The sequence below is a fragment of the Scomber scombrus genome, chromosome 3 (genome assembly GCF_963691925.1).
Source record: "Scomber scombrus chromosome 3, fScoSco1.1, whole genome shotgun sequence".
Taxonomy (NCBI): Eukaryota; Metazoa; Chordata; class Actinopteri; order Scombriformes; family Scombridae; genus Scomber; species Scomber scombrus.
Window position 1 is genome coordinate 17,465,721 of NC_084972.1, and position 11,015 is coordinate 17,476,735.

General features: G+C 39.0%; 2 protein-coding genes across 2 annotated transcripts in view; one reads left to right on the forward strand and one right to left on the reverse strand.

Annotated features, from left to right (window-relative positions):
* bysl (bystin-like) overlaps nt 1-11,015 on the forward strand; it is a 169,466-nt gene that overhangs the window by 92,403 nt on the left and 66,048 nt on the right. The gene's annotated exons all lie outside the window — the stretch shown is intronic.
* strip1 (striatin interacting protein 1) lies at nt 826-10,431 on the reverse strand. The gene is made up of 20 exons (XM_062416118.1): nt 10,316-10,431; nt 8,779-8,848; nt 8,585-8,659; nt 8,344-8,478; nt 8,138-8,258; nt 7,817-7,992; nt 7,594-7,721; nt 7,288-7,470; nt 5,809-6,029; nt 5,629-5,694; nt 5,437-5,500; nt 5,248-5,319; nt 4,768-4,842; nt 4,078-4,175; nt 3,461-3,587; nt 3,225-3,325; nt 3,048-3,114; nt 2,842-2,946; nt 2,359-2,563; nt 826-2,259 (listed from the first exon to the last, which is right to left on the reverse strand). The coding sequence occupies exons 1-20, from the start codon at nt 10,424-10,426 to the stop codon at nt 2,012-2,014; spliced, it is 2,448 nt and encodes an 815-aa protein (XP_062272102.1). The 5' UTR covers nt 10,427-10,431; the 3' UTR covers nt 826-2,011.

An 11,015-nucleotide genomic window follows, 5' to 3' on the forward strand; every position in this document is an offset into this window, starting at 1 on the left:
TCAAGTTACGCAATAGTCTTGCATGTGTGGTTTCCTGATTTGGAGATGGGTGTGGCTGAAATATTTGAACTAATTTCAAAGGGGAGCGACAAAAGGAGGGGAAGCTTGGTAGTGTTTTTGTTTGCCAAGTTTTAAAACATTATCATTACTTGTTTATGGTATCCAAAAGAAAGGCAATGTTTACACACATATCCTCCTCATCAACATCTCTCAAGTAGATCTGGGCATCCAACCTTAAAATGTTTTGACTAATAATGAAAATGTGTTGACAGTATCAAACCGGAAGTTTGCACTGGGTGCTTTGTTATATCTAGTTTCTTTAGTTGATCAGAAATGTCCTGATTTAAATCAGTTTAGCTAGAAACTGTGAATCTCTTGAATAGACGTGTGGATGAGTAGATTTCCATGTTGATGAAGGCAAATTTCTTTTGACATGCTTCCTTGTGGTGATGAAAATTGTGCCCTTTAGCAATGTACGTACTTTGATAATATGTGTCACGTACATATTCAGAAAGTTCAACTTAAAAATCATTTTATCTTTGTAGTCCAAATTAGAAGAACAAACACACATATCATAGAGATGAAAGTGCTTGTCATGTGACCAATTTAGTTTATTTAACATAATATTAATTAAGATTAATATAAACAGCATTACTTGACAAGGATTATAAAATCTGTCATATATCTGAATGTGTTTCGTTGAGGTCTCTGGACAAAAAAAATGCATGCCTATGAAATTATTCTTATTAATGAGTCACAAAGTACAATAAAATTCAAATATTTATTGTCTCGCTAATAGGAAGGGGGAAAAAAACACTACAGGAATGACAGTATCTATTTCATTATAGTATTTAATTCAATGTAAAACAAAGCAAAAACCATGATAAATAAGTTCCACAATTTACAAGTCTTTCCCATTTCTTTAACCTTTTATAATAAAACAAAAAAAGACAATGAAAAGTAGGGAAAAAAAGGAAAATGGTTCTTTCACCAAGAGTTTTTCCACTTAAGTTATCCCTGCATGTCTCAAACCAGAGCTTCACTGTTTCCTTTCACATATTAAAATGATGTGAACATGTGCAACCAGTTTTTTCCACACAACAAAGCAAAATTAAGATACTGAAAGAAAAATCAAAACTATATTTTTAAATATGTTCAGTCTGATGGTCAAAGAAAGTCTGACTGATCGCCTCCATGGTCCCAGGGTAAATATGTTCAGGCAGCACTAATAATAATGTAAATGAAATTTAAAGGATATTGCAAATGCAGAGGTGCAACAAAGGATAAATTGGGGAAGGAATATTTCACCCCGTACAGGAAATAACCGTCAAAAGGTAGTACATGTTTCTATTTGTACATAGAGAAATAACTACAAAAAACCCACTCATTCCTTTCATCTCTCTGAAAAGCTCATGAGATGAACCCAAGGAATGTTATATTTATTTCAACACCTTAAATGTGCTCACACACACCTCTGAGTCTTTACATTTAAATGTATTCTAAATAAATCTCTTTAAAATTCGGAGTGAATGTACTGTCATGTAGTGCTTCGTGGTCAGAGTTACCGACCTAACAGGTAAGAGGCACAACCACGAGATGTAAATGTAAGGTGAGGGTTGAGTTCAAGTCTACAAACAGAACATATTTCATAAATGTATATCATGTTATTCCATTGAAAACTGTGGGTGGCATTAGTGTGGGAAAAGTCTCAAAGAACCTAAATACAAAAGGATGATTTTTTTTGCTAACAAGAGGATTGAAATCACAATAATGCTAAATTTCTTCAAGGCAACAGTTCATCACATAAAGCGTTTGTTTGGAGCCCCGATCAAACTGTAAAATCACGTTGCTCCAGGCTGATAATTAAAATCCATCCAACGTCTTCATTCTGTACAGGACTCGTAACATAATACTTTGATCAGAGTTTGATCAGCGAGTGCACTGTTGGTGGTCTGTCTGAACTCCTGATTGTTTTGTTTTTCCATCAAAGAACGAACACGAGAGCTGGTTCTCACTGTAGCAGTTCCTCCCAGGAAATAGGTTTGGAGAAGACCTCGCGCTCCAGCCAGAGGTCGTAGTTCATTTGGAAGTCCTCTGGCAGGTCCACCCGCTGTCCCAGAACACTCTGCAGACAGTTGTCCACAGGCAGGAAGTCCGGATTACTGTGGGTTTTGTCGTAGCGGCGGCTGTTGAAGCGTTCGATGTTGGCCCGCAGAGCACACTCCTCTGCCTGGAAGTCCCAAGGACGAGCATCCAGATCTGCTCCAAAAACACAAACAAGTCAATTATATTTAGTGCATAAGAGTATAAATACAACTCAGTGGGTGTCCAACTATTCTGACTTTGATTTTTACGCACCGTTTCCGTAAGCCCAGTCATCGTTGAGCCGATGTCGCACCTTCTGGTAGATGGCAGACATGGTCTTCATGTTGCTCTTCCTCCACTGGCGTCCCAGGTATTTGGTTTGCACTTTGAGAAGTTTGAGGACGTAGAGCTGCATCATGGCCTGCTTGACCTTCAGTGCTCTCTTCAGGATGGGAGCTGACTTAAACACCACCAGCATCTGGGTGAGAAAACATTAATGCCGTGAGCTAATATGCCTTAATAGTCCGAATATAAGACAGGTTTTTTTTCCTGGAAATAAGTCTGAAAAAGTGGAGTTGTCTTATATTCAGGTCAATAGAGGGTTATCTTTTTTTTCCAGCTATAGCGATGTCAGCTTGTTGGTTTGGTCAATACTGAAATATCACATAACTATAGAAAGGATTGCCATGAAATATTCAATAGATATCCATGATTTCTCTGGCGCAGTAAATGCTATTTGATGAGTCGGGCTCTCACCATCGTTCTGGAGTGTTTCCACTTGGTTAGTTTGTTGAGGATCCTCAGCAGGTTAATGCAGGAAAACAGATTCCTCCAGCAAAACTGATTGTTGTCACCTGCTTCCTGTTAACAGACAAAATATCCACACAAAACATCATTATTATTATCTTCTATATCTGTGGCGAAACCAACAACTATAAAATGACAGAAATGAGAAAACGTACCAAACTTTCTGCAGTTAACTCAGGGAGCTCGTGCACCACACAGTGAGGAAAGTCGAGTACTGAGATGCTGTTGGGAAAAAAGAAATCGAAAGCAATGAAATAATGGCAATTTAAGTAAAGTTCGTGACCTTTTGTGTAAATGGGAGTCATGTTCTTTAAAGAGATGCTGAAAAGTACCTATTTTTAGCTGTGATGTACGACATGATGTTCTGGTTGAAGAACTTGAGAATGAGCGGGATGCAATTGGCAAACACCAGATGTTGAGCCATGTACTCAAACTGTGAAAACAAGCACATAAGGACACATTTGGTTAACACTAATAAGAATGAGGGGAATATTGCAACATGATTTTAACATTTGAGAAAATATCTGACACACAGAATTGGGGTCTCACAAGTGTGTGATGTACTTACCTGGTAGATGTGGTTCAGTTTGAAGTGTTTCAGAAGCAGCAGCAGGATGGCAGAGATCGCCTTCACGATGATCTCTTTGTGTCGATTGACATCAACACCGAGTTTCATGCTTTGCAACACTGTAGTCCTGCAGAGAGACACATAATCCATCAGTCACCTCTTCAGGTTCTACAAAGTATTTTACCTTTTACCCTCTTTATTATCTTTCACATGTAGATTGAGTTAAAATACTTTTTACACCCTACTAACCAGGCTCTTACTACTACACAATCTTGGATTATTCTTTGATCTTGTTACGTGCAAGATTAAGGAATAGTACTGCCAAAATGTACTTACAGCATCACTCCTGCTGTGTTTTACAAGCTAGAAGACATTTTAAGATACAATAATCTGCTCACAAACCATATCAGAATAACCACAGCTCTTGTTACACAAATAATCTAAACTAAATTCCAGTTACAATATCTGTATACTTATATTCACTAAAAAAGAGTAACAGATACTTTTCCACTTTAGGAAGAAATGTCACTGTAAAAATTTTACTAAAGTGAGGATGCGCTCCTCTGAGGATGATGAGATGAAAAAACTGTTAAATCTCTGAGAGGCATGTCACTTACGGCATCTCCTCCGGCAGCACGTCTGCCAGGATGTTGATGGAATCTGTCTTGGCTTTGGAGGTCGGAGCTGCTGCGAGTAGGATCTTCAGCAGAGCAATCTGACATCCAGAGAGACACAGCGACATGTCTTTTATACAACATCCTGACTACGAAGCTTACAGTGACAGTTGGCATTTGTAATGTATTCAACAGTGACTGTTTACATATGAATAATGACAGCGCAGAGGGGCTGTAGATTTTTTATATGAGCTCTGTCATTTGTTCTGCTTCAATGGAAATGTGTGTGATTTTGTGAGACTGCCAAAAATGTCACTCTAGAAAATATATCAGGGTAGACGACTAAAAATGTGACAATATTTGTAAGCTTTAGAAATAAAATTAACAATGTTTATTGCTCAGTTATTGAAAAAATTAACTGCTAAGGTCACAAAGACTTTCAGAGTTTAATGTGAACACACTAATGCAATTTATTTCAGTGGACCACAGCTAACAGATATGGTTGTTCTTTCAGACTATTACACAAGCCTAAATTCAGCTCAATAAAGGGAAAGGGAAGGGAGGGAAGTTCCTTTCAGGATCCATTCACATGAACTTTTACTTGTCAAAATGTAAATCATAAATACAGTGTTAAGTAAATGCTACTGTAATGTAAACCTTTCTTGAACCTACCCAACCCCAAAAAGCACTAACCATATATTGAGGTAAACTGGGCAGAATTCCCTGATAGAGCAGCTCAGTGGAGCACATCTCCACTTCCTCTTCACCCTGAAAACAAAAAAGCAGAAAATCTAAACACACACAAAAATGTCACCATGACATTTAGAGACAGTTTGGTCTCACAGACACAAGGCGTTTAAACTTCTGCCAACGGAAGTAGAGTAAAAGCTTCACCTCATCCTACTCATCCACCCCCACATCAAATAGTGCCAATATGTTAGAAAGCAAAGGTAAAGTCCTTTTTCTAGTTTAACAATTGTCTTATTCATACCCAAACAAAAAAAAGCTAGTAAGAGCACAATAGCTCAACATTTTTGTCATGTCTTCAGTTTAAAACTGTCCATCTGAAGACTGTCTTATCTCTACAAGAAAGACATAATATTCAGATATAATGAAGTTCTGTCATGGTCAACTGTTTTTTTATGAACGTAAATTACTTTTGTTTCCACTTACCCCAGACAGAGGGGTTTTCTGAAACTCCTCCTCCTTTGAAATCTGAATCTCAGCTATGGACACATACTTATGCTGCAAAGAAGATGAAAACTTCATATGAGAAAATCCTGCAGCACTTTTAGGATTCTTAACATATTGTCTACATAAAGAAAACAATCGAATGAATTACAGTGAATGGTGACACAATACCTGCTTTAACGTCTTGATGCTCTCATGAATTGGCCTGGGCAAGCCGACAACTGTATCTGTATCACTGCAAGACATGCACAAGAATAACCGTGTTTAAATTCATTATTTCAGCACACATAATACTGCGTTACTGCACATATAAAACAGAAGCATAAGGTAAGAGTTGTTACAACCAATGAAAAGCAAACTTACTTTCCAAGTGTGTAACCAATAAATTTACTTCTGCTTGATTCCAAGAAATTTTCAATGTCCTTTTCCCTGTTGGGACAGAGACAAGAATGTCAAAACCATAGAGGCATAATTGCGATAGCTTTCAAATGCTACGTAGCCATTATTTTCTGTTTTTATCCAACCAGTAAGACTGAACAGTACCTGACTTTAGGAGCCCACGGCAGGCCTTTGGGGAAGGACACCCTCTCTGATGGCGGGTGAGGAATAGGTGGAGGCATCACTTCATCCCTTTCTAGTGGGAAAGTCTCTGCCTCTATAGAGTTGTCATTGTCGTCATTGTCATCTTCATCCTCACGAGCATCATCAGCCTTGTAGGGGTCCTTTTCATTGAATGCATCCAGATTGTCCTGTTTAATCAGCGCCTTTGTGAGGGGAAAAAAACAAAGATATCATGTAACGAACACGCAGGGCACCAGACTTATTATTACGACTCAGGAGATCTGGCTAGAAGCACCTCTCACCTTTGGGGTAATACATTGGCCAGGTCTGATAGAAAGGCTGACAAGCTCTCTCTCGGATAAACTAAAATACCATCAACATTCAATGAAGAGGTCAGAAAGGACAAGAGGTATACAAAAAGTGAAATAAGCGAGACCCCTCGGTATCGCCAGGTCTTCATCAGATAAAAATAAAATAAAAAAATTATAAAAGGACTTATTGCAGACCACCATTTGACTGTCACGCATAGCAAAGAAATACACAGATATGAACTAACCTTCTACACCATGGACTAGGTTTCATACACTCATGTAGAAACCCTCCCTTTTCTCCAGACTCCTGTCATAAATTACAACATATTCCACAGGGTTCTCCCTGTTGGTGCGATGTATTTCAGTGTCTAAATGCTGCTGAAATGTTAATGTTAACTGGTAATATTACTTTGGTGAATAGTTATCTTATCCCAGTCTTACCACTCTCAGGTCAAGCCTCAGGAGATTAAAAAAACTCATATTATCAGGTCTACAATACGACTATCACACATAAACAGATATTTAATACATTTGTTATCAGCAAATACATTGTTTGTGTGAATGCACACATTCAGTGGACTTAATGTAGAGAGAGGGTACACTGATGTTACATTTCCCTGTGTAGTAATGATATGTAATGAAGTCATCAACTATATATAAATAAAAAGAATCATGTCTAAATCTAAAATATTATCTTCAATACTAAAATTTGCAGTTTTAGGACCGCAAAAACCTGAGAACGGCCTTTTGAATAATAATCCTCTATTTAAATGAAGCAGTTAAAAGGTGTTGCTTACAGAATTCAAAGTATTGTTACTATAAAGAAAAGCCTGATACAGTGTCATGTTTCCATCACGCTACATTGAACTTCATGCAAATTTAATAAAAGCAGTTGGCTTCAAAATGTTTTCACTTTTAAAGCTGTGTTTATCAACTCTGTGAGTCACAGTACAGTTAAGGTGGATACATTCAAGAATCCTGTGATTGCATTAGGGTTACAGTGTTATACTAACTAGGTTACTAATGATATACTGTGGTCATCCTTGAGAATCACCTGCATACAGGGGTTGACCCATAGTCATGGCAACAGTACCTTTGTAGCTGGTTTAACCCACAATATGTTTGGTCAGAGAGCAACAGTAATTTCTACCTTGTGTTCACGGCGTGCCCGTTTTTGTTGCTGCTCTATGAGGTCGGATGCAGATGCAGGAGGGGAAGCGGCCCTCATGCTGCGTATCACTCGGATGCTGTCCTCTGGGAGAGGGGGAAGACCCAGCTCCACGCGTTTATGAACCTTTATGCTTTGGAGCTGCTCAAACCCTCCGAGTGTGAACTGAAACAGAGACGAGGAGGATTTTAAAGTCTCTCAACTCCAGATGTGACTTTGCTGTAAGAGAATCTAATACAAGACCAGAATTTGTGAAAACAGTCATAGCAGACATTTTCTGTCTCTCACCAGTATGCTCTTCCACAACAGCAATAACACTTTCTTCATTGGGAAGTGGGGGGCATGGCCGCTGCAGAACTTGGTAACCATACCAAAGAGCATGACGGAAATGGGCTCGTTGTTGAACAGCGGAGATCCTGGATTCGAGAAGCAGTGTAGAAATGGTTTACATGGCAGGTTTTGTGCATTTGTGTGACATGAATGCAACGTTTGACTGTCTGATTAAATTTACCCAGTTCTGCTCTGACGGTTTCCCTGATGACTCTCCACTCAGGCCTGTCAGCTGGGTCCTCCTGCTGGATCGTTTCAACCATCAGGTACATTATGTTAAGCAGCACCCTGAGATCTGTGCTATCAGCAAGGGAGATAGCTGGTTTCCTGACAGCACTGCTACATGCAGCACTGTTACTGAGGGAGAGAAAATTCATATTTGTCATTATTAAAATTTGACAGAAAAATTGTTAACTGTTAATTGTTTTAAGGATTAATATCTTAAATTAAACTTTTGAACTATAAGAAATCTGTGAGGTTAGAAAATTGATGGAGGACGTACTCAATCTCCATGTTGAGCAGTTCAACCAGAGCAGAGAACGTCCCCACATCCAGCAGCAGGAAGACGTTGTATCTCATCCAGTGCTGCACCTCCGCCTCTGAGCTGCACTCGCCAAAGGTTCCTGGAGAGAAACAGACTTGTTAAACATCAGCCAAAAATAACCTCTTAGATCAATGCTGATCCAGTTTAAAGTGATGTGGACTGACCCTGAGCCATGTAAAGAATTGCCCTGGCAACCTTCAACCTCTTCTCCCGGGCAATCACCTCCAGACCGTCCAGCATGCGCATGGCGTGAGCTCTGTGCTGAGCTGCATCGAGCTCTGTCCACTTCTTATCAGACACTAAGACATAGCAGAGGTGTATATTGTTAACGTCACCGTCTTCAGCTTAGACGTAATTAAGTGTTTATGATCAATTCAAAAAATCTAAATAAGTTTAACTACATACCCTGTGCTCTGAATTCCTCCTCAAAGCATTTCCTATTAAGAGCAAACTCAGGTCCTTCAGTATAACTGTAAAGCTCTGTAACATACATAAAGAATATATATAAATAAACTCAAACTCTGAAAACTTTAAGTTCAGAGAGACAAGAGAAGCCAGGAAATGTCCATGATGACAAAAGGTGACAACTACCCACGTACCTGAAAGCTCTGCGGCCCACTTGTCTGTATCTGCATATTCAAACTCGAGGTCTGGAGACTCAGACAGCCCCTGTGAAACAACACATCACACATTTAGAACAATTATAATTAGAGAAGTCATTTTTGAGTAATTCAACTGTCCACCTACAAACTTCACTGATTAGACAGATATGTGCTACCAAATCACACCTTCTAGAGTATTTAATTATGTTTCCCTTAGTTTAAAGGGTCAGTTGACTCAAATTTCAATTTACGACATATTTCTCACTTGCTCCAATGTGTATCTGGCCATTAATTGTGATAATCTATAAACATGGCTATTAACTTTCATGGGTACTACTTTCAACAGTAGAGATGGTCTATAAAGACTGTGGATTACCTGTACATTATTTCTAGAAGGATGTATTGCTGGTGACTTTCTTCTTTTTATATCTATATTTTCTATTTAAAAAATGATAACATAACCCATCTTGAACTGGTTAGAAATTGCTATTTTTGAGGAAGTACCCCTCACAAATCCTCAGCTGTCATGCTGGAAAATTGCATTACATTATTTTTCTTTGTAGATAGATAGGAGCTTGTTGTGGAAATTGCTGCCTTGATCATATAATTGTGTACTTCAGTTGTGCATCTGTGACATTTAGTAGATGAAGGACAACTATTAAGTTTGTGCTTATCTTAAAAAACAGGAGAGCAACATGTACCCGAGAGACAAAGCTGAGTGTACAACAGGTTAATGTGTTGAGAAGGTCGCAGTTACACACAGTAGGAGCTGATAACCTGAATTAATTAATTAAAGTACCATCATCTATTACCTGAGAGCACCATCACAGTAGGAGGAGAAAATATGTTCATGATGTACTGAGAGAGTGTAAACTGGACAAGTGGTCAGCTGTACAAAAGTTTTGATATCATACATGGAGATTATTTGTACTAAGTATTGAAGGTTTTGGTCACACGCATTCAAATTATGTGTAGCAGATGATGCACAGCTGACCACTAAGGGAGTGTCTGCTTGTATAAATATGAGCTTGTAACTTTGAGCCCTTTTGCTGCGGACACACATACAGGTGTTAAAAACTAAAGCCAGCTGATCTGCTGGATACTGTCTCTCTGGTATTTAATTTCCTTTCTCGCTTCACAAAGACAGGCTGTTCTTTCAGCTGCTACGACAAGCTCCATAGTAGTTAAGGTAGCGTTATGAAGTGACAGTCCGATACCATAAGAAGAAAAGTCAGACTCCTGTCAGCTCAGTCTGGCCTGTGACGAGCTAACTAACATTAGCCTATGCTAAGCTACACTGCTTTTTGGGCATTAGCTCGACAAAACAGGATTGAAAGTGGTCCGCTGAGCAACTGTGGGGACATTCATTCAGTGAAGCTAATTTTCTGGAGGTAAGTTTATGTTGTCGGGTCGTGTCTCGAATTATAGTGAAGCTAACGTTAGCCTGGCAGAGCTAGCTAACGGTGTTTGACAGCAGAAAAGCTCCGTCGGTTCATGGCTCGCTGAAATAAATCACACACTTCTCTTTACGTACCTCTGAGTCTTTTCTTGGGTTGCGGGTAAATTCGCCCCTGCTTTTATTGGGCAGCATAGCTCTCTGTTTATTGTTTACAGGTAGCCCTCCACCGTTTCCACCGACGTCCATGTTTATAGCTGCAGTGTCTTCTCGCGAGACGAGACCTGGTCTGCGAGAACAGACGTGTCTAATCCATTGAACTAGTCATGTTCTGTACTTCTGGAACGACAGGGTCACAATTTGTCTTAAAACAACACTCAGGTGCCCATTTGAACACTGAAAGAGGTTTTCATCGCTGTAATATTTCCTCCTGTTCATACTGGCTGATAAAAGACGCCCTTCAAAATGTGATGAGGTCAAAATTCACAGTGTGTCATTTTGTGCAACAATGCATTTAAATGTATCTGCAGCTTATATTAGGCTTTAGCAGTCATATAAAGTGGACATCTGCAACACTTTTTTTTAATCATCAAATTCCCTCTTTGTGTTTCCTCAGTGTTTCTCTGATGAGCTGTGGTGGAAGTATTCTAACAAAAAGATAGACTTCATCTCTAAAAATCTACTTGATTTGACTCATTTGAAGTGAATCTTCATATTAGTCTCAGATAAACGTTGAAATAAATGTTTGCACAGAGGGAGGCCTGTGGATTTTGGCCCCCATCTCTTCTATTGAAAGTGCATTATGAAGGGATCTTCTAATGTGAACCCATCCTTTAAA

Bases quoted from the DNA above. Each gene is read 5' to 3' on its own strand.
- strip1 (XM_062416118.1), bottom strand. From the start codon at position 10,426: ATGGACGTCGGTGGAAACGGTGGAGGGCTACCTGTAAACAATAAACAG. The intron at 6,030-7,287 runs GTAGAAATTACT...CCCCTCACAAAG, and splicing joins GGGCACGCCGTGAACACAAG to GCGCTGATTAAACAGGACAA. The intron at 3,588-4,077 runs GTAAGTGACATG...GTCTCTCTGCAG, and splicing joins GTGCTGCCGGAGGAGATGCC to GACTACAGTGTTGCAAAGCA.